Raw genomic sequence first — 21,216 nt, 5'->3', positions numbered from 1 at the left:
TTCAGCAATTACTCATTCCATCTACCTAGTAATACACATTTACTCAAAGAAATAAATTACTGTATTACTTTCACTGCTCTTAGGCTGAGCTTGTTTCTTTTTCTATGTTAAATTATTTTTGAGTTACTGTTACTCTTTCAAGAGGATCAACAAAGTTTTATATTCCTTTATTTTATTTCAAATTCATTACCCCCTGAAGCACATTCCTGATCCTGCTTTCATTATTATTTCTTGAGAGGGAGAAGTAATAAATTCCTTCCACAATAAGCCTTTTCTATAGTCTTTTCATGCTTTCCTGCCTGATCCCCCTCAGTTGCAGCAGAACTGTTGGGGCACAGAGATTCGTATTATTACGCCTTTCACTCTTGGTTGCTTGTAATATCAGGTATTGGTTTTTCAGTCATTACTGTTCTGTCTCTGTGGGAGAAAGAGTTGAAGTTCTGGAGTGTCTTTGCAGTTTGGGAACAGTAGGTTTGTGGTTTCTTTCTCAGCAGTGAATAAGCTGCACAAACAGTTTGCTGGCAATCAGGAATGCGATTTCAGTCCAAGGACTCTGATTGCACTGAATTCAATTATGCTAAGGGGCATCAAAGTTAGGTAAAAGCACAGACAGTGGTTTGCAAAACTTTCTCACATTTTGTCAAATAAAACCCACAAACTTCATTGTTTCCTATTGGGATGCTATGTAACAGACCAACAAGAAAGCAGAGATGCACAATCCACTTTTTTCACTTCAGATACAACACAGATATCTGAGGTTTAGAATCAGCCGATAACAGTTCTGAATTGACTTAAAATGTTTATTCTTTTAAACACAGACATAAATGTACTGCATTATAAATTTATTTGATAGCTCTGCACCAGCACAACTCACTAAAATGCACCAATAGCTTCACAAGCTTGGTCAAACATGTAAAAACGGGTGTGCCGTGGTGGAGTAGGGGACAGTGCGACCCATGTTTGGAGGCCTCGAGTCCTTGGCGCGGCCGTCGCGGGTTTGACTCCCGGACCCGCCGACATTTGCTGTAGTAAGAGTAGCACTACTTCAACACATTTTTACTCAAGTAAAAGTAGTATTTGGTAAGAAGTCTACTCAAGTTCTGAGTAACTGATCAAATAATCCATCATTTAATATTTAAAAATTATATCAGACAGACCAAAATATAAAGTTAAGTGGGAATGTTGGTATTTAAAAGACAAAAAATCAGTTTCTTTTAATAGAAAACTTATGAACCTTTAACAAAAACTGCAAGTGTGTTTCTGTGTCTGGTGAATTTTTGGTTAAAATATGTTTGTTTTTCATTCATTGGGTAGAAAATCCAGAAATTTTATTCAAGTAAGAGTAACGATACTTCATACTAAAATGAAATAAAAGTAAATTTTCATCTCTGGTCGTGATTAGGAGAGAGAGTACATCATAAGCAGGTTGCTAATCCATCATAGAAAAATTGGATATTCTCCTTAAAATCTAAATTGATTTGCTTGTTATAGTTCAGTTCCTGAAAATGCATGACATTCAAACAAATTGTAGTCTTTAACTTTACACTCAGGCTTTCAAATGTGTAGACAGATATTGATCAGGGAGAAACATGACCTTGCTGCCCTTTAGTAGCACCAATGTTTTCCCTCCCTGACTTCCGTCCCAAATTAAAGTGCCACACACTTGATTCCTAAAATCATGCCTGGATAGAGCGATAGAGCGTATTTGTAGGGACGGCAGTGACTCTGACACTGAAATGGTCGACAGGACCACTGCCTGAGCTGCAAACAGATGTTCTGTTGCTGTGAAGTAACATCTGACCTCTGCTGGTTGTTCACAGGGATGAGGACAATCTTTGTATTCACGTGGTACTAATAAAGCAGTAATTATTCACATGTAACACAGCAGCTCTGAACACAGTCATTATTCTGGGGCTAATGTCAGACACGAAGCAGGCAGCATAACATTTTTAGACCATTTGTGATTTGATTCCCACCAAGTCCTCTCTGCATAATGACACCAATTAAGGTACATTAGTAATCTCAACATGCTGTCTTAAGTGACTGTAATGGCTTCATTATTTTGTTCTTGCAAAGGTCTTATTCCCAGGAGTGCAGCTAAGACGTCTGAGGCCTCAGAAACATATTTGCCTCGGGGGGCAGGCCCCATTGTTTAGTGTAATATGTTCCCTTAATGAGGCTGCTCTGACTTCAGTTTTCACCTTTTGCCTGTCTGATAACATGGATATGTATTGAATTAAGCAGGAGATATTTTTTATTGATCTTTAATTTTTTTTAATGAAATTAAACATATTTCTAAATTCCCTCCTGGAATGAAACAGATACTGGTTTGAACAATTTACATTTTAAAAATTGCACATTAGATGCTGAGCTATTGAAAACTACAGAAATGTTTATTTTTGCAATAGAAGCAGCTGATGATTTTAAATCTCTCAGAGAGGATACCTTATGAAGCTTTTTAGTTGATATATAGGATCTATATTTGTATGTATAATGACTTTTGTAAGAGGATTTTTCTGACTGAACAACAGAAAAAAAAACATTCATGAAATGTGAGAAGCAATGATTCTTAGCAAAACAATAGATCAGTAACTCTGACTAGAAGGGCTGCAGTGGAGTGTAGATCAAAGAAAATTAATGTGTTCGATTTCCCCAGTCAATTTCTAGACTGAAATACAATTGAGAATCTGTGGCAAGACTTAAACATTAACGTTTGCAGACACTCCCCATCTTTGAGAGAAGTTAAGCATTTTTTTTTCAATGAAAAGGCAGAAATTTTTATCTTTAATGTGTCATCTGGTTGAGGAAAACTCAAAAAAAGTTTTAACTATAACTGCAGCCAAAGGTGGCTTGATATTAATATAGAGGGGCTGAATACAAATTGTTGTTACACTTTATAGATTTATTTTGTCAAAAAAATTATAATTAGCCAATAATTATAATTTTGCTTCAATTCACATGTGAGCACTTCTTTTTGGTTGGCTTATCTCAAGAAGTCTTGACAAATACTTTGAAAACTTTGGTTGTAATTTGACAAAATGAACAAAAGTACATCTGTGAAGGACTTCATCCCAGGAGGAGACATCAGTTAAATTAATTCATCCCAGAAATGGACAAATTAAGTCATTTATCAAAGTCATTCAAATGTTCTCTATCTGTATTCTCTATTGTCTCTTCCCTGAACTATTTCCTTCAGATGTCTGAAAACTTTATATTAATAGAATAGTTTAGTTAATTAAATTAAAACTAACTTTTGCATGATATAGATAACAGACACAATTATAACATCATTGCTGGATATTGAAAATATACATTTACAGAAAAGTAAACATTTTCCAGACACTTGACTTTCTTTTTCATCATAACATTTCAATGATCTTCACTACTGTGGACACCAAAATCTACCTCAGATGAGAAATCGATGAGTGAAAATCCACCCAGTTGGCCAAATATGTTATTGGGATACAGAGTGTGAATGCATGGAAATATAACATATGTAAAATTGCAAATATTGAATCTAAGCAGGTTTTTACGATTGCGCACACTCATACTACAAAAATGCACAACAATTTAAAAATTAACCTGCACGAGACAGATTGAGTAGTTGGACTTTTCACAAATCATTTTGACACAATGCATCAGTGTCAAAACAAATTAAAACTTTAAAACTTTATGCAGAGATGGACGTTCCAAAGACGAAGGAAAATCCCACAAAACTAAAACATGTCAGGTAAATCGTATAAGTTTCACTTTTAAATATATGAAAGCAATTTATGACAGCAATGTTTTGTAGTGTAGACTAATCTCTTTCCTTTTATGAATGCTCACCAAGCATAACTTGTATTAAGGGAGCTTTTTCACATTTTAGGCTTTATTCAAACAACACAATATAAAATACCAAGAAGAAGTAGATTATTTTACTTATTCATATAAAAAAAACATCCACAGAAAAATACCCCTACTAATCTATTCAAATGTCTGCACTTCTTAGTCAATTTACTGCCCAGAATCTGATGCTTTTATAATATTTTTTCATTACATATTAATTCCTGTCCTGGGGCAGAACTTATTTAATGGTCAGGAATTATTATCTTACCCGTCATTGATTCGGACAAGTATGGCCCGGTAGAGCTGGTGCTGCAGGCTGTTGGACTGCGGACCACAGGGATGGATAAATGGATGGACGGCCGCAAGGACGAAACCCTGCTGGTAAAGCTCCTGCAGCTGATCGGGCAGCTCCCGCACCGATGAGAGACGCAGTGTTGAGGTTCCGCCTGGAAAAACCAGAACAAAAAGAAAGAATTATGGAGGCTGACTTTAAAATGTCCTTTGCAGCAATATTTGGTGCACAAATGGAAAACCTTCATCATGTATGGATCTCTGTTTGAATTTCTACAGTAAATCTGTCAGTTGTGGTCGTAGTTAATATTTGGTTCTTCTCTGCTTAAATGCAGCAATCTCTGCTTTCGTAAATCATTTCTCTTATTTTTCCCAGGGAAAGGTAAACGCAACATTTCTTTCAGGAACGTTACATTTCCTGTTTAGTGCATTAGTGCAAAGGTTTAAGTCTTTGTTTGCTTTTAAGGTTTGTTTTCACTGCAACACAAAAATGCATACATAGTTGGATCCATTTGTTTTTCCCCAACACAACTTCTCATCTTTTTCTCTTCATGCTTTTATGTTTTCAGTAACCTCTACACGAGTTTCCATTCTGCAGCTTTTTATAAGACATCAATTTATTTATATCAAATTTAGTATCACTGCAGACACCCCTGCTTAATTTATCAATATAATAAATTATTTATTAAACAAGCAGCATATTTGGAAACATTTTACATTCCAGTCATCTGTATTCATTCTCATCGGCAGCATCAGCACTAAAAACACAAGCTAAACATTGAATTTTGATTTATTAACAACCAGAAACCAGGAAGGTAAGAATTAGGTCAAGGTTATGTTTTGCTCACAGAATAATAAATGGTTGTAAGAAATAATCAGTTTTTCACTGAGTGTCAAGTTTTTGCAGTGGAAAAAGAAAGTTCAGGAAATAAAACCAGTTTAGCACTGCAACCAGTTCAAAGGGAAAAAAACAGATGTGTGCAGTTCTTCACACAATATACTCTTGATTTACTGACTTACTTGATACAAACAATTGAAGGTGAAATTACTGCAAATTCCAAAATTAATTTATCAGTGGAAACCAATGTCAGACTGGTAGGGAACCTTAAACTTTCCATGTTTGAACTTCTTTTTTCAGCAGGTGTCTCTTCTCTTTTTTTTCTGTTTTGAAGTTCCTGCTTGGAAATTCAAAGTTCGGGGTAAAAATAGAAAACACTGTGAACCAGCTGGTAGCTTGACTCAAAAAGTGGATTTTCTCGATGATTTCCACTCTCTAGTAGTGGAAATCACTAGTACTTAGTACTTAGTAATCATTAGTACTTCACATAAAATACAATTCTTAAGTGATATTTGTTGTTTTCATCTATTAGTTATTTGCTCCTAAAATGTTAGTAGGAGAAAATGAGGTTCTAGTCAAACCAGCTTATTCTATCCTTTAATGCATTATTAGATTCTGATTTCTTCCCATATTTATTAAAATGTTCAAACACATGGGAAAGTTTATAATAAAACTACATTGTTTAATTGGTATCTTAAGTCTGTTTATCTATACAGCATCAACACACAACAAATGTTTCCTAAAAGCACTTTACAAGACAAACATATCCAATTCCTATACAAGTTTTGTATTTCTCATACGATGAAAACCTATGGCGCACAACTGCTGACGACGGCCTTGTCAGTCAATGAACACCTTTTTTACGTCAAACCTCACACAGCTTCTGCTTTTTTATTTTTTATTTGGATATATAGTAAAATGCACAATAAGGTGTGATGCTTATGTTTCAAAAATCGAAGGAAACTGAAAACTGAGCTAATGCTCGGAAGAAGAAGCACATTGAAAAACAATCGTGGAGAAACCACAAAGGAGGTCAAAACAAAGATGAAACATGGGGAGCTGTTACTCTTCGTCCCAGAAGCATGATGGCTGGGATCCCACAGCTCGCTGTATGTGGTAACATTTACTGCAGGCCAAACAGCTGGGGCTCATGAGAGATGGCCAAGACAAAGAGCTGGATGTAGAGCGAGAGAGGACAGAGGAGGGGGCGGAGGGCAGCAAGAGAAAGTCTGGTTGTCTCTACGCGCTGTCACAAGACATGGAAAATACCGCAAAGGCTAATTAGAGTCAATGAGGCTATACAGAATGAGAACTATCAACGCATGAGAAAAGTCAATGTGTTAAAGTTCAGTGGGAGGTCAGTGACTGCAAAAACATGGCTAAATCTGACTGATAATGCAACTGTGCAAGATCTTGTAGACTTCTACAGTCAAATAAACCACATTGTTCAGTCCTACAATTCTCATAATGTCATATTTTTGTTATAAATGTTTTCTCTAAATGTTTAACAGCCGAGCTGTAACAAAGCAGCCTCTGGCCTCTTTTTGGGAAAGTGTTTTTTAAGCGTCTATATAAACAAACTTGAACATTTTATGTGAAAGGTCCATGCTCAGTCTGCATTTTTCTATTCCCACGGTGCAACCCGAGCTATTCGTGCTCCAAATTTAGATCAGTCAGCCAGTCCTCATTTATTCTCCTGATAATATTAGATGTTAAAATCTTTGTTGTTTGTGTTTGAGTATTTTTCGACAAAACTCTTTGTTGCAAACTTCTTTGAAATTCTTCTACATATCAGCGAATATTTACTTGGTGATGTACAACATGCTGTCGTTACCCGGTAAATAGTTTTCCAGTTTAGAAGACATCGACTTTAAAGAAATAAAGTGTATATTTAAAAAATAACTACATTCAAGTTAAAAAGTTGTGCATTTGCCACAGAAAACATGGTGATTTCTGAACACGGAGCTCACAAGGCATGTTTTTGTTTTCACTCCTTTACAGATGGGAGTAATCAAGAACAACAAGGCAATAAAGGCCACAGGAAATCCAACGACCAGATTTGCATACCCACTGCTGCCCATCTGTAGTAATCAGGAGAAGCTGGAGACGGGGTTCGTCCTGGACTGCTCCCTAATCTGTCCAATGGCCACAATGCACCAGAAAAGCAACTTTGCACACCCCTACATGCACACCTAATCAAATGTGTCACTAACCTAACATGCATGATATTGGGCATGCTGAGATGAAATCAGACTACCTGGTGAAATCTCATGCATGAACAAGAGGAATGTGCAAATTCTCTGCATCAAGCTACAAACCACAGGAGCTTGAACCAAAGACAAGTCTAGTTTTATGTTGTTGGGTTCCCCAGGTTGAATCTATCTAATCATAAAGTAGCAGAGACCTTTGGAAGGTGGGTGGTGACTGATGTTTTTTATTTAATAAAATATAAAAACAAAATGCAATCAACTTCTCAATACCTCCGTAAAAGGCTAGAACTGCTAATGGCAATCAAACAGAAGTTGGGGTGATTCACTAGGTAGGGCATCTTTTAATGGCAAAACCATAAGATGCTGAGTCAGATGTTCCCTCCCTGAATGCACCAAATTATCATCATCTCCAAGAACAGAAGTAACAGTGAGATAAAGCACTAGTTACCTGGGAAATTCAAAGAACAGAAAGCAACGAGTGTTGAATGCAGACAAATTGAACCATCCAAATAACCAATCTGTAGCTCAACAGGACCTATTGAAATATTTTGACTCCTTGGTCTTTGCTGACAGCAGCATGTCTGCCTCCATGCCAATGCACAGTGGAAGTGAACAATCAGAATGATCTAAAATCACAAGTCTACAGTTTGATAGAAAGGTGTACTGGCAACATCAACCACATAAGGACCGTCATACGATCCCTGGCAAGATTCAAGACAACTGTCTACTCTATGGTGATGCCATGCAAACCAGCAATTAGTAGGAAACATGCTGGATCTCAGTCCAGATTAATGCCAGAAAATTGAATGATTCATAAAGTTTTGGTTTGATCAAAACATGGACACAATCAACTTGAAGAAACAGAAGATCGCTGTGTGGGACAGGGGAACCTGCTTGGAAAACGCAAAGAAAGTTATGATGACCTTGTAATGAATGCTGAAGTCGTTTTTGGTGAATTAGTCTTTAGTACCACCTTTTCATTATTGTGAAAAGACATAATTGCGTCATCATTCACATCACTTTCTTGTTTCAAGAACCTTGTGAGTTCAAAGGTTTTGGTAGTCATATTATCTTAAAAGAAAAAACTTAAACAATTTCCAAACCTTCTAACCCAGCTTGATCCAACAGGCGGGGTTAGATGGATTGTCTAAGGAGGGTCGGTGTCAAAGTGGCAGGTTGAATTAAATTATGTTGTAAGTTATAAAGAACCCCAACACATCGTAAATTGCAAAAAAGGAAATAAAAGTGTTTTGGAAACAGGATAGGATTTTTTAATACTCAGTGGTCTTTTTGGAATACATCTTCCTCAGAAAACTTTTTAGACTTGTTTGTCACCATTTTATGCTTAACTGGGTCATGAAAACATAAATAGGATATTTCCATGCATAAAATGTTCAAATTAAAATGTGCTAAACAAATCTGAAAGCTAACGCGCTTAGTTTGGGGGGCGCATTAATCTCCTATATGCAGCTTTTTGCATTACATAATAATTAGCATTTTTCCTAGCTCATCTCTTCCTGATTTCTCTTTTATCCGGTAATCTAGTGATCACAGCTGTAGGTCTTTGGGAATGAGCTTATTTTGACCCTTTTTCTCCTCACATCTTACATGTGCCTTTGAGGCAGTCTCAACTAAAACTCATTTGTGTGACACTGCAGACTGTAACACAGTGGTGTGTTACTGCCACAGCCACGCTGAAGAGACGAGGTTATCTGGAACAACTGTACTTGTGCCAATCAGGAGGCAGCTTTTCTGTGCAGTGGATACAGAGCTGATTCAGTCTGAACTCCTCCCCACGGCTACAAATCCTGAGGTTTACGGTGAAACCACCAAAGTGAGAGCATGAAAGAGAAATCATATGCTGTTCCCTCAGGGCTGAGCGAATTCTTTGGCTAAAAATACTCCTCCAAATTTCTCAATCATACTCTATCCTACTGCGCCACAATGCAGCAGCTTTAGAACTTAAAAAGCATGGAGGAATTAACACAAAGAAATAGGCCGCCACTGAAATGGGTGAAATGTGTTCGTCTTCTCCCCCCTTGATCATCCTCCTTCCTCTCACCCTGCTTCCCTCCACTGCTGCCTGCCTTCAGAAATGGAATTAATCCCTCTGTGATCAGCGATTTCGCCTTTTCCTTTCCGTCTCCTTTCCTTTTGGTTTGACATGAACACCCCATCCTGTTCCCCGAGGGATTCTCCAGCACATCTAAGGATTCCTGAGGTGGTAGATACTGTACGTGGAAAATGAAACTGATTTGCCGGCTCTCGGATGGTTAAGATGAGTAAATAAGGAATGGTTTCAATTAGGCAGAGGGAATGCACCCGCTGGTGACTTCTTGATTTAGTTTTAATCACTGTGTGAGCTCCTAATAATCTCTTCCAGAGGCCCTTAAATACACAAGCTCTACATTTATTTATCACACAAGTTTATTTATCTTTGTCCCCAGAGCAAAGTGTCGCCTTCTACTGAGTTTCTCTGAATCGAATGCTGTTCTAAGGATGTTTACTTTGCCCTAAAATCATGTTATCCAAGGAGAATCGCTTTGTTTGTGCAGATGAGAGTAAATTAGCTGGTCCATGGAAGTGTCAGCGCTGTTTTCAACGGCATACATTCAGACCTACTGGAGGAGCCTCTGGTCGATCTGGGAGTCAGCCTGGTAAATCTTACATGGCAAACTGGCACCCAATTACTTCACTCCATCTTTTTTGTTTACCTTGAAAGAAAATTCATGTGCATATCAGCAGAGAAGAGCTCTAAACTCACAAAAACAAATCACTTCGGGCCAAATAATGGAAAAGAAAGGGAAAAGAAGGGAGGGGTAGAGAGGAGGTCTTCTGGCTGTCAACCAACAAATTGGTTTTCTGGAGACTTGTGTTCGTGCAAAGCCATCAAACAGACACAAGCATTAAATAGAGAGGAGGAGACAAAACAGAGGGGATGTCTGAGTGAATGAATAAAGAGAGAATGATTTCTGTGTCCAACAGGATGTATTTTCTCTCTGTGATATGCAGTTATCTTTTGATCTGAAACTGCGAGGGTGCTGGTAATTTTGTCCCCTCACTATTTCACCCCTTTGTAGTTTTGGTCTGTCACGGGACACTTTGTACCAACTGCGCGTCAATGCTTTCCCCTACGGCGATGTTTTGTCATCACCATGAACCAGCAATTTTAAAATTCGGTGTTTTGCTTACAATATGTTGAAAAAAAATGCTTTTCGGGGGGCCAAACAGTAAGTTGACAGTGCAGCAAAACTGTATTTTCTCCATTATAGATTTTAGGTCAAAATAACTTAATTCCATCCATTCATCCATAATGTCATTGTCTTTTACGTAAGCATTGAAGATCATTAAACAAACTGTTTTCAGCTGATGATTTATGGCGTTTTCACGCCTGACAGTCTGGTAGACTCTGTTTGGGGAACAAAATTGCAACATTTGTTACATTTTTCAGCTGGTGCGGTTCTCTTTCTCACTGCATGGTGTCAAACAAACCAAACCCTTAAAAAAAATTTAAAAAACTGTTCCCTGTTTCACCTGTGATGGCGCTGCATCAAGAAGGAAACGACACAAAAACATCTGAAGAAGACAAGAGCGCAACAAAAAGTTGACAAAAATGGAGTGGCATTAAATTTTAGCGGTTGTAGGATTTCTCTTTTGTCTTTGGCAAAACACCACATGCCATTTCTCCCTCCAGCCCTACACACATGCATTTGTTGTGGTTAATTTTTACCCAGAATGCCATGCTCTAAAGTCCACTTCCTTCTTTTGGAGCAGTCTCCACTTGGCATCCACATATGCATTTTAACACCATCAGAGTTCACTTCAACCGAACTGAGATCTAGGTTTTTAGGCAGACAAGAGTTCACCTTTTTTGTCCGCATCATAGTGTGATTGTTCGTTCACACCTCCCCAAATGAACCAGACGAAAAGAAACGCTATCTGAACCACCCAGGTTCTATATGACAAAATAACTAACTCAGTTTTTCAATTATGATTTAGAACATTTTTGGTTAAATTTCACAAGCTACATCCTCCCTTGCATCAAGAAATCACTTAATAAAACCTGTGACAAGATGAAGTAGGTTAAAAGATTTCCAAAAAGCAACACATCATTCCTAAAGAAATGCAAAAGCAGATGAGAAACAAAGTTATATATCAGTCTGGAAAGGCTTACAAAGACATTTACAAAGCTTTAGAACTCCAGTAAACCACAATGAGAAAGATTATCCACAAATGGAGAAAACATGGAACAGAGATGAACTTTCTAAGGAGTTGCCGACGTGCAATAAATACTGTTATTATCATCTCATTCTGGGGGTCAAAAATGAACAAGATCTAAAGAAATTCAGGCCTCTTTCGCCTCAGTTAAGGCACGTCCCACTTCATCTGGCATTAACATAACAGAGAAATAAAACATCATCTGATCCCCCATGACTTGAAGTTATTGAATGGAGCATGACTTTGCCTCTCTGTCAGAAAATCCTGGTGGAAAATATCCATCTATCAATTAGAGACTTTAAGCTCAAGAGCAGCTAAGTTAGAAAACAGGAGCATGATTCCTCCAAGACTCGTTGAAAGTTGTCACAAACTATCAGATCATATCGTCTTGTTTGTAGAGGTTATTCTGTTCTGATCATTTTTTAACCTTAATAAATAAAATCTAAATGTAAAACTACATGTTGTACTTCTGGTTATCTTCGCTTAACAATAACATTTGTTTGGTGAGATGAAACATGTAAGTATGTCACAAAAGCAAAAAGAAAAAGGAAACAAAAGAGGTAAATCCTTTTTTCACAACATTGTGTTGTTTCAAAAATTACAGCATTTGCAAAATATTTTTAAAACTGTGAAAATACTTAACCACACAGACAAACGTAATAAGCAACTATTTAAGTACAAATGGAAAAGCAAATGGTTTGTTTACAGGTAGAATATAAAAAGTTGAAATAGATAAAAGGGCAAAACATTGGTGCATATTAGGGTACAAATTAGCAAATGCGCTTTATGATCCTGAGCTGTTTTATCCTGTAACATTTTAAACATCAGACATGCACATTTGTACTTCACTGTTATTAACCAAAAACTAGACCTAAGTTCAAAATTCTTCCTATTGGAAGACTTATTTGTGCTTTCTGAACATCAAGCTGAAGGTCAGATTCATTGTTATCCCTTTCCTAAATCTGCACAAGTGAAAACATCAAAGAGCAGAAAAAGGTGGATAATTAGATGCAAATTATAAAAAGAAAAGAAAACCGTTAGCAAACATTTTGTAGGCATCTGTGCAAGTCGATTTTCTAATGAAGATGAAAATGGTTTGAATATGCAACAGAAGGGTTCAACTAAAGGGCAGAATAAGAAAACAGCTGCTCAAATGACTTCTCTGATGCTCACCTTCCACTTTTGTCCAAACATTTACCTGACACGTCACAAAAGCAGCTGCAGCAGCAATATTTTTATGAGTCTCTAGATAAACCCCACACTTTATGTGGTTTCATTAATCAATTTAATTACAAACTTGGGTCTATTTGTGTTTTTATGGTAGGCCTTTCTGAGAAAACAATCAGTATTTTGTAAAGCCAAACCAGGAAACCAAAATCATTCTAGATTTGAGTATTTAGATGCAGCAATATTTCAATGCAAGTCTAGATTTTCATGCTATCTACATTCAAATACCATCGCCACAAAGTCAATATTGTGGAAGTGGTTACCAGTGCACTGAGATGAATATAAATGATTTTATTTTACATCAGATAATTGTGTATCCTAAAGCTCCAAGGAAAAAGAGGTGAGGCAAATCCCTCTATTTCTGATTTATATTTAAATTAGAAATGCATTTACATTGAAACAAAGGAAAGACAAGAGGAAGACAAGAAAAGAAAACCAAAAACCAAAAGACATGAATTATTATGAAATCCAAGCAGTTACCCAAATACAGCAACAATAATACTTGATTTGAAGGTGCAGAAAACTGACATCAGTCCTTAGTTGCCTAATTCAAAAGGTAAACAGGGAATGCAATGAGATGTCTGCCAGACATCAGCAATTTGTACATAAATCAAATAACCTGTCATTTCACAATTGACTTGCTTTGTGACTAAGATCCAGAAACCAGGACATAATTTGGGGTTCAAACTGGATTATTGATTTAAAGGTTAAAATATTTCAGATGTTTGGAAATGATAAGCAAAAAAAAAAAAAAAAACTGGAGGAAATAAATCAGAAAAAACCTTCAGGAATATTGAAGAACTACTGAAGAAAGTCTCTTTTACAAAGTACAATGCTTTGTATAGTACAGTGGTTCAAATCTTTTTTACAGTATTGCAGGTGTCTAGGATGAATAAAACTGCTTGCCAGGGTTTCTAGCAGAATAAGCAAAACTTCAACATTGGGGGCCACAGTAGCATACCATGCTCAGTCAACTTTCCCGAGGATTATTCTTGCTTTCCATGAATAATAAAAGAAGAAGAAAAAAAAACGTATCTTTGAATTGAATCCCTGAATCTGACACTGGCTCTCTTCCCTTCATAAACCCGTCTGCCATGTAAGCACCTCTGAGCTGCAGTCTGACGCATTTCCATCACTCATCCCATTTAAAAATAAATGAGTAAATATGAAATTAATAAGCTAAAAGATTGAAGCGCTGGAGCTCTGCAATCACACTGCACACACACAATGCGCCGCCTCCGGGAGAAACGGTTCAAACACATTTGCATGGTGGGAATGGTGGGGGGGGGGACAGACCAGCATATATTATCTATCCACCCACTGCAACTGATTTTTGATCCTGCTGCCCCTTTCTGACACATCTATTGGTTAGATTGCCTTGTCTCATCAAGATTAGAGAACTGTTTGTTTCTTATAATACTAACGACTCCATTAGCAGCTGATGTGTTCATGCTCTTACTGGGAACAGAGTGATTTATTTACTTTTCAATAATAAGAAGTTCAGGGAGAGAAAAAAAAATGCGCCGCTACAGGAGTTGGACACAAATTTATATCTGGTAGGAAAGCAGCATGACCTTTAACACTGCAAATAGTTAACCACTTGAAAAGCTTTTAAACACTCTTAATTCATAACTGTTAATCGCATTAAATATGTAAAATATGCCCTTTTGCTCTTGGTTCATGTGAATGTTCATCTTATGACTTGAATTAATAAAGTCCGACACTTTAAACCCTTTAAATGAACATCCACAGTTTCCAGTTCATGAATCCAAAAGTAAAAGAGGGCAAGGCTGCATCAATATAGATGAAAAACCTAAATCAACAATCACGATTTTTCACCGTAATGAGCGTTCTCACTTCGGCACAAAACGACTGACACCTATTAGCCCATTAGCATCCTACCCTTATTTTATGTGTTGTGTGGAAGAGGTATTATATGTTGCATTATTTTGTATGATATCCTTTTGTACTGCATCAAATAGGTTTCTGGCTGTATTGTGTTTATATTTACACCTGTTTATCCTTGTTGGTGCCTTTCTATCATTGGTAGATATATATCAATCAATCAATCAATCAAATTTTATTTGTATAGCACATTTCAGCAGCAAGGCATTTACATCAAGTAAAGTGCTTTACATCATTACAAACACAGAAACACAATGCAACATAGAATCAACAATCAAAACACCGCATTAAATCAAGTTCCATCAATAAATTTGTAATTGATTACATTTCAAATGGGTTTTTATTTGAGATTTAAAAGAAGTCAGTGTGTGTATATACTGTATATATATACTGTATATATATATATATATATATATATATATATATATATATATATATCCGTCAGAGATGGTTCCGCAGAAGCTTTCTGCTCTCAATGCAGAGGAGCAGCTACTTTAGTCAGAAGTAACAGAGCATTTTGACATAACTAAGACTGAATACTGTACTTACCCCCTGCTGATAATACTCATACTGTATATGTGAAAGATCATGCTGAAATTGGACCATTCTTTCCGGCTTAATTTGGTACTGAACAGTTTTTGACAGTGATTGTATTCACACTCCGGCACACCGCCTCATAGAGTAAAATTAAATAAAAATTAGCGAAAACAAACCTGATGCTAATCTTTGCTCCTTCACAAATCCTTAATAAAGGCTATTCAACATGAATATGCTATAATTGGCCCTTTGGAACTGAAGGCACCATCCTGCTATCTCTCTGTGAGGCAGTCATATCGTTATTCAGTGTCCAATTAAAATGGCCTTAGTCTCCCCAGGAGCTCTCCACTCTTGTGAGGACCACCTGCAGGAACCTCGCTCTGTCTCAGCAGCCCGTCTTTAGTCATTAGCCTTCATACAGGCTCAAAATGGAAATACCAGTGACTTGTCTGTAATCTCCTTCTTTTCTTTTTTTCCTCCTGCCTTTCTTCAGTTCTGATTCCTCTCACCCGTCTGGACTTTATCCACATGGCTCCTCGGTACATTTAGCCTATTTTTCAGCCTCTGCTCTCAGCGGTTCGTCTCTGCAGCTTTCACTCCTGACTCGTTCTGCTTCTTCCCGCCATAAAAATAAAGAAATATATATAAGAAGACATAAAAAAAAGCCTACAACCATTCCCCACTGAGTTGAGAAGAGCAAAATCTTTGAAGGGTCTCTTCAGCTCTTAACCTCTTTTTCTGCCTCCGTAAGTGAGAGACAATTTTTCTGTATTTTTCTATCATCTCTTGTCTTTAGTGTCAAGATAGTGGCTCAAATAGGAGAAAGATATCAGAACTGTGATGGTGAAATGAAAAATCCGTGTGAGTTGAAACCAATGTTTACTGAGCCATTCTAAGTTTTTTTAGGCAGTAATTTAACAGTAATTTGAAAGAAAATTGAGTGAAGGAGAAGACATTTAGCAAATGGCCAGAGACTGGGAATTGAACCCAGAACAAGCACATCAAGGACTATAATCTCTGGATACGATGCACATGCTCTACCAATTCCCATTGTAAGGTTTATTTCATGCATTTTCTGGTGTTAATGTCTATTATCTCCACTGAGTCTGCAGCTGAAGCTTTTACAGATGCATCACATTTCTGATAAGCCAGTGTGACAAAATTTACTACGCCGCAAATAACCCTCATTTCATCCCATCTCATCCTGCAAAAAAGTCTCCATGAATTTAGAAATAAATGCTATACCTTTTGGATATTTCAGGTGCATTTCATTAAATCAAAAAACTTGAAAAATAACTAACGTGTGCTTTTTTACAAAAAAGCCGCTGCGCTGTCGAGTGGTCCGAATAAAGCTATTGGCATTCTTGACAGAATTTCGATTTAATGTTATTTTCATTCAAAAAACAAGTTTGTTTCTCAAAATGAGATAGGCATTTATCAAAACATAACTAGTAAAACAATCAATTTACAATTTTAAAAAAATAAAAAAAATGAATCCCTCAAACCTTAATGTTTTGCCAGCTCTTTAAAGTTCCTGCTGGTATTTTGAAAGTTATGTTTAGTGATGAGCTGCATGTCGTTGAGGCTGGAAGGCTGGAAGGATCCCTTCACTGATTCTCTATTGTATTAAAAATGGGCATCAGGTTTGGTCACTCCAAAATATTTATGTTACTTCCAGTAAAAAGCAACATGTTGGTCAAATTAAAGTATTTTAAATCAATTTACAAAGTAGCTAATACAGAAAAAATTATAACAGTTATAGGTAACTGGTTTTAAGTAAGTTGTTAAATCTGTATTTTTGAAGCTCATTAAATGTATTTTCTGCTAATGGAGCTGGTTATGGATAATGCAACAAAAAATTATTCAAATTTCCTAAAACAACAGCAGCAAGGTAAGCTCTACAAGCAGATTGTCTTCACAGGTTTGTTAGAAAAGCTTAAAGTTGCCATGAATTACCGACATCTTCGCTTCCTGTTCTCGATATTCTTTTAATTGCAGCCTAATTCCTTAGATAGAAAGATATCATGCAGAAAAGCATGACATAATGGATGCATACGTTTAAATAATCCAAAATTTTAACATATTTAAAATTAAAAAGAGATTTATGACTTGTGATAATAGTGGATGCATTAATGCAAACTATAACAGCTAAAAGATTTATATCATTCAATTCTTTCAGATACTTGAGCGTAATCAGCTCATAACTGTAATTAACTACCTTCACTGAAGCAGCATTAGAAATGCAAAAACAGTTGCCTGCTCTTATCCACTACTAGAGTGGTGGCATGTAGAGATGCACAGAGTGAACAATTCAAACACAGACATGCATTGATAAACAATATAATTAATATAGATCATTTTTTAGTACTACTGGTAAAAGAAAGTAAGATTTAAACCCACAGCTGATCCATACAATGAGAAAATAAAACAATGCAACTCCACAAGGGAGAACATGTTAAAAAGAACCATAAACATAAGAATGAAGTCCAGTTACAATTTAACATAAATTGATCCTTCTAATGCAATTCCTCACTAAGACATGTGATGATGTAAATGGATATTCATATTGTATGCACAGTGATTTCCTTTGAATTTCATTGCGCTGAAACTCTTAAATAAGCTCATGGAAATTCCATTAAAGTTGTCCTGCAGCATGAATTTCCAGACGGAAATTAACAACAGAGAAAATCTCGCACAGAAGAGGGTGAGAACAAGGGAAACTGGGTCTTTAAATTAGTTTTTAATTCTGCGAACTGACGTCATTACGGTTATTATCTATAATAGTGTTATCTAATTTAGCACAAAACTGAAATTAAAGCTGAATTGATCTAGGTTATTTACACATAATTAAGAGAAGGGAGCTGTGTTGAACACATCTGTGTTGCACCCCGTTGTTAGACTATACATTACGATGGAAAATTAAAAAAAGAGACACTTCATCCCGAACAGCATCGACTCTTCGCCCTTTTCAACCCGCTCCGTGTGAAGAGCCGCCGAAGCTCCCACTGTGAGAACTAATCTATGTTTCCTTGCCTCCGTCTTCGCCTCTCTCTCTTTCTCTTACTTCATCTCTCTGAGGTCCAGAACGCCATCATTAGCAGCTGTAGCTCAGAGTGCAGCTCTGTGGAGCCCTGGGGCCAAAGCTTTGTGCTTTAATTACCCACCTAATGAGTGTCAAGAAAATCCGAGCTCATCCCACTTCCCCATGCTGGAGATTTTAGTTTAACAGTAATAATAAATAAAGTTATCTTTAAAATGAATCACTCAAGTGACATCAAGGCCCAACAGTAGACTTAAGTGTCAATAAAGTTAGTTTAACAGTAATAATAAATAAAGTTATCTTTAAAATGAATCACTCAAGTGACATCTAGGCCCAACAGTAGACTTAGGTGTCAATAAAATAAATCTGGTTGTGTGTGTTGTTTTTGTCTAAAGCAAACTTTGCTTTAATTCTACTTTTTTCTATCTAATCATAAGAAATCATAGTCAGACAGAGAGAGTCATTAAACAGGAAAAGCAGGTTTCCTGGAAAAAGAGGAAGTAAGTTTCCAGCCTGCAGATTTATAAATATAGCTGAGACTATTTCTTATTTTAAAGCATGAAAGTTTTAAAGAATTAAATCTAAACATTTTGGTAATTTGATAAGATTCAAAGTAAAATACTTATATTAATATTGGTTTACTTGTAATCATACTTACACTTACATTTGTGGGAACACTTACAAGAAAAACAAGTAACTGTAACTTTAGTATCAAATAATTAGAATCATGGATTATTCTTGGTTTCTTTTCAGAAAAACATCTGTAATAACTCACATTAGGATTATAATAAGGATAATTAATAAGTTATGGTTATAAAATCATAAATGAATGATAAATCAGAGAAGCTGAAGAAAATAAATGTGATATAAGTTATGGTTATAAAATTATAAATGAATGCTAAATCAGAGAAGCTAAAGAAAATAAATGTGATATAAATGTGATTTTGACATTAAACTTGAAATGGTGTAGAGGGTGTAACTGCAATTAAACATCACTGATATGTTGGAGGTAGAGAGTAGGTGAAAGGTGAACGGTTAAGGGAAAAAGGGGAACTAACAGGAGAGCAGAGATGATCAACGCCTTATTTAGGTAAAAGGTTGTGCAGGCAATGGACATAGGAGGTTGAGCAACTCTGAGACATTAGCACAGACATCAGGACATAATGTCTGAAGGACAGTGATGGATGTGAGGTCATCTGTCTAAGCAGACAGCCAATGAAAACGCACCAAAAGGGTGGATAAACCCTATATAAGGTGGGTGCAAAAGAGGAACCTTTGGTTGGATCCTCCGGGCAGCTTCGAGCCAAGATCGAGATGGACAAAGAACTCTGCAGCTGAAGAAGAGCCGGAGCCACAGAGCCGAAGACTGTCCCGCTCATGGAGACCAACCGGTCAGGCCCACAACCTGTGGCTTCACATCGCACTTCTCTCATCAGCTGGGTTCAGACCCCAAAGACAAAGATGAAGACAAAGGCAAAGACAAAGAAGAAGAACTGGTGCCTTTTTTCCTGCCAGCACCAAGTCCTGTGTGACCTCACCATCCATGCGGAGAAGAAGCTCATCAGACCTACAGAGATCCCTGCCTTCGCTGATCAACTTCCTCCTCCTGCTGCAGCACCTTCTTCATCATCAGACCTACAGAGATTCCTGCCTTCGCTGATCAACATCTTCCTCCTGCTGCAACACCTTCTTCATCATCAAGCCAGGTCTGGGGTTCGAAACGTCAAACTCCGTCCGTCTCTCTCAAAGGTTCCCTTTTTTTAGTTTTCAGTGTCAGCAGTAGGGAAAGACAGACTAGATGATTGATTTTACTTATTTGATTATTTCTGCTACTGAATTAAGCTGTACTGACCCTTGCAAAACTGCCTTACTAATAAAATATTTAGCATAAAGAAAATCTAAAAGATGTTGTGGACATTCAGTTAATGAGTCACCTTAAAGTTCTTTGATGGTTGTAAAATAGCTGTGATGTTTGATTCTGGAGAGGAAAAAGTTTAAAATGTTTTTAGGTTGCTGGTAGCCCAAATTTAAAACGTCATCCTTGGGACTCACCCGAGTCACTAAAACCTACCTGGTTCAATAAGAAATGCAAGTTGTAAAATAGAGAACGAGCGACCGTTAACAGGTGTGCTCTGTGAAACTAGTTGGCTGTAGGCTGCTCAGTCTGGCTAATTCACAGGGGGAAGAAGGGTGGGACACCTGGATGTAGGCCGTCAGAAAACCAGGCGAATCGTTTCTCGAAACCAGCTTAAACAGAGTTTACTTCAGTTCTGGACAGGGTAAATCCCGGCAGATTTAGGAAACTCAATTAACCCGTTAGAAGGAGAGCTGGTAGCACATCTCCCCTCTCAGAAGAGGAAGTAGAGAGTGAGACAGTAGAGACAGAAGAAAGGAGGGGGGGGGTGTTGCGCAACAACAAGTGGCGCCCAACGTGGGGCCCAGTCCAACGGGAGTAGGAGACGGAGTGATGGATGATCACTTCGAGGAGGAAAATCTGGGGAAGAAACCGGAGGAAGCCGGCCGCCCAGATCGTTTGGAAAATGAGGAGAACTCAACAGAACTGCATCAGCTTTCTGCACAGCTACCCAGGGCACCCAGGACAGCGGATGGAAGGTTTGTTCATCAAGAGCACAGTCCCATGGGGTTCAGTCTGCATGGATGTAGCAGAGCCAATGGGGACAACAGGAAAGAGAGGTGAGAAGTACCTCTTGGTGCTGATGGACACAGTGACAACTGCTAGAAGAGCAGGTCTTCCCCTGCAGAGGAACTCCGTTCACGTCACAGAAAGCAGGGAGGCGAAGACACTTCTCCTTTTTGCTCAGAAGGAAAAGGGAAGTTGCAGCTCAAAGTGTCACTGAAAACAGGGCAGAGAGTTTGGATTAAAGCTCAAGATCGGCCTGCAACTACGGTGATCAAGCTGAGATTCAACGCCCGAGATTTTGTAAAGTAAGTACTGAACTTCAACACAGTACTACTGATGAAGAAAGGGGTCCATGAGGAAGCAGTGCTCAAGCCAGTTCTTAGCTACAGCAAACCAGAACATTACAAGAAGATGGCCAGAGAATCAAGCACCATGCCATCCTACAGTAGACTGGCCACTATTACAGGAAGGTTGCCGTTCA

General features: G+C 37.5%; 1 protein-coding gene across 3 annotated transcripts in view; it reads right to left on the bottom strand.

Annotated features, from left to right (window-relative positions):
- The window catches only part of rftn1b (raftlin, lipid raft linker 1b), a 149,759-nt gene that overhangs the window by 80,633 nt on the left and 47,910 nt on the right, over window positions 1–21,216 (bottom strand). For all 3 annotated transcript variants that reach the window (XM_032558425.1, XM_032558423.1, XM_032558424.1), the window contains exon 3: window positions 4,097–4,274. In XM_032558425.1, coding sequence (XP_032414316.1) covers window positions 4,097–4,274 — 178 coding nt within the window. The remainder of the gene's footprint in view (window positions 1–4,096; window positions 4,275–21,216) is intronic.

This window comes from Xiphophorus hellerii, chromosome 3 (assembly GCF_003331165.1).
Source record: "Xiphophorus hellerii strain 12219 chromosome 3, Xiphophorus_hellerii-4.1, whole genome shotgun sequence".
Classification (NCBI taxonomy): domain Eukaryota; kingdom Metazoa; phylum Chordata; class Actinopteri; order Cyprinodontiformes; family Poeciliidae; genus Xiphophorus; species Xiphophorus hellerii.
This window is presented reverse-complemented; position numbering and strand designations above follow the sequence as displayed.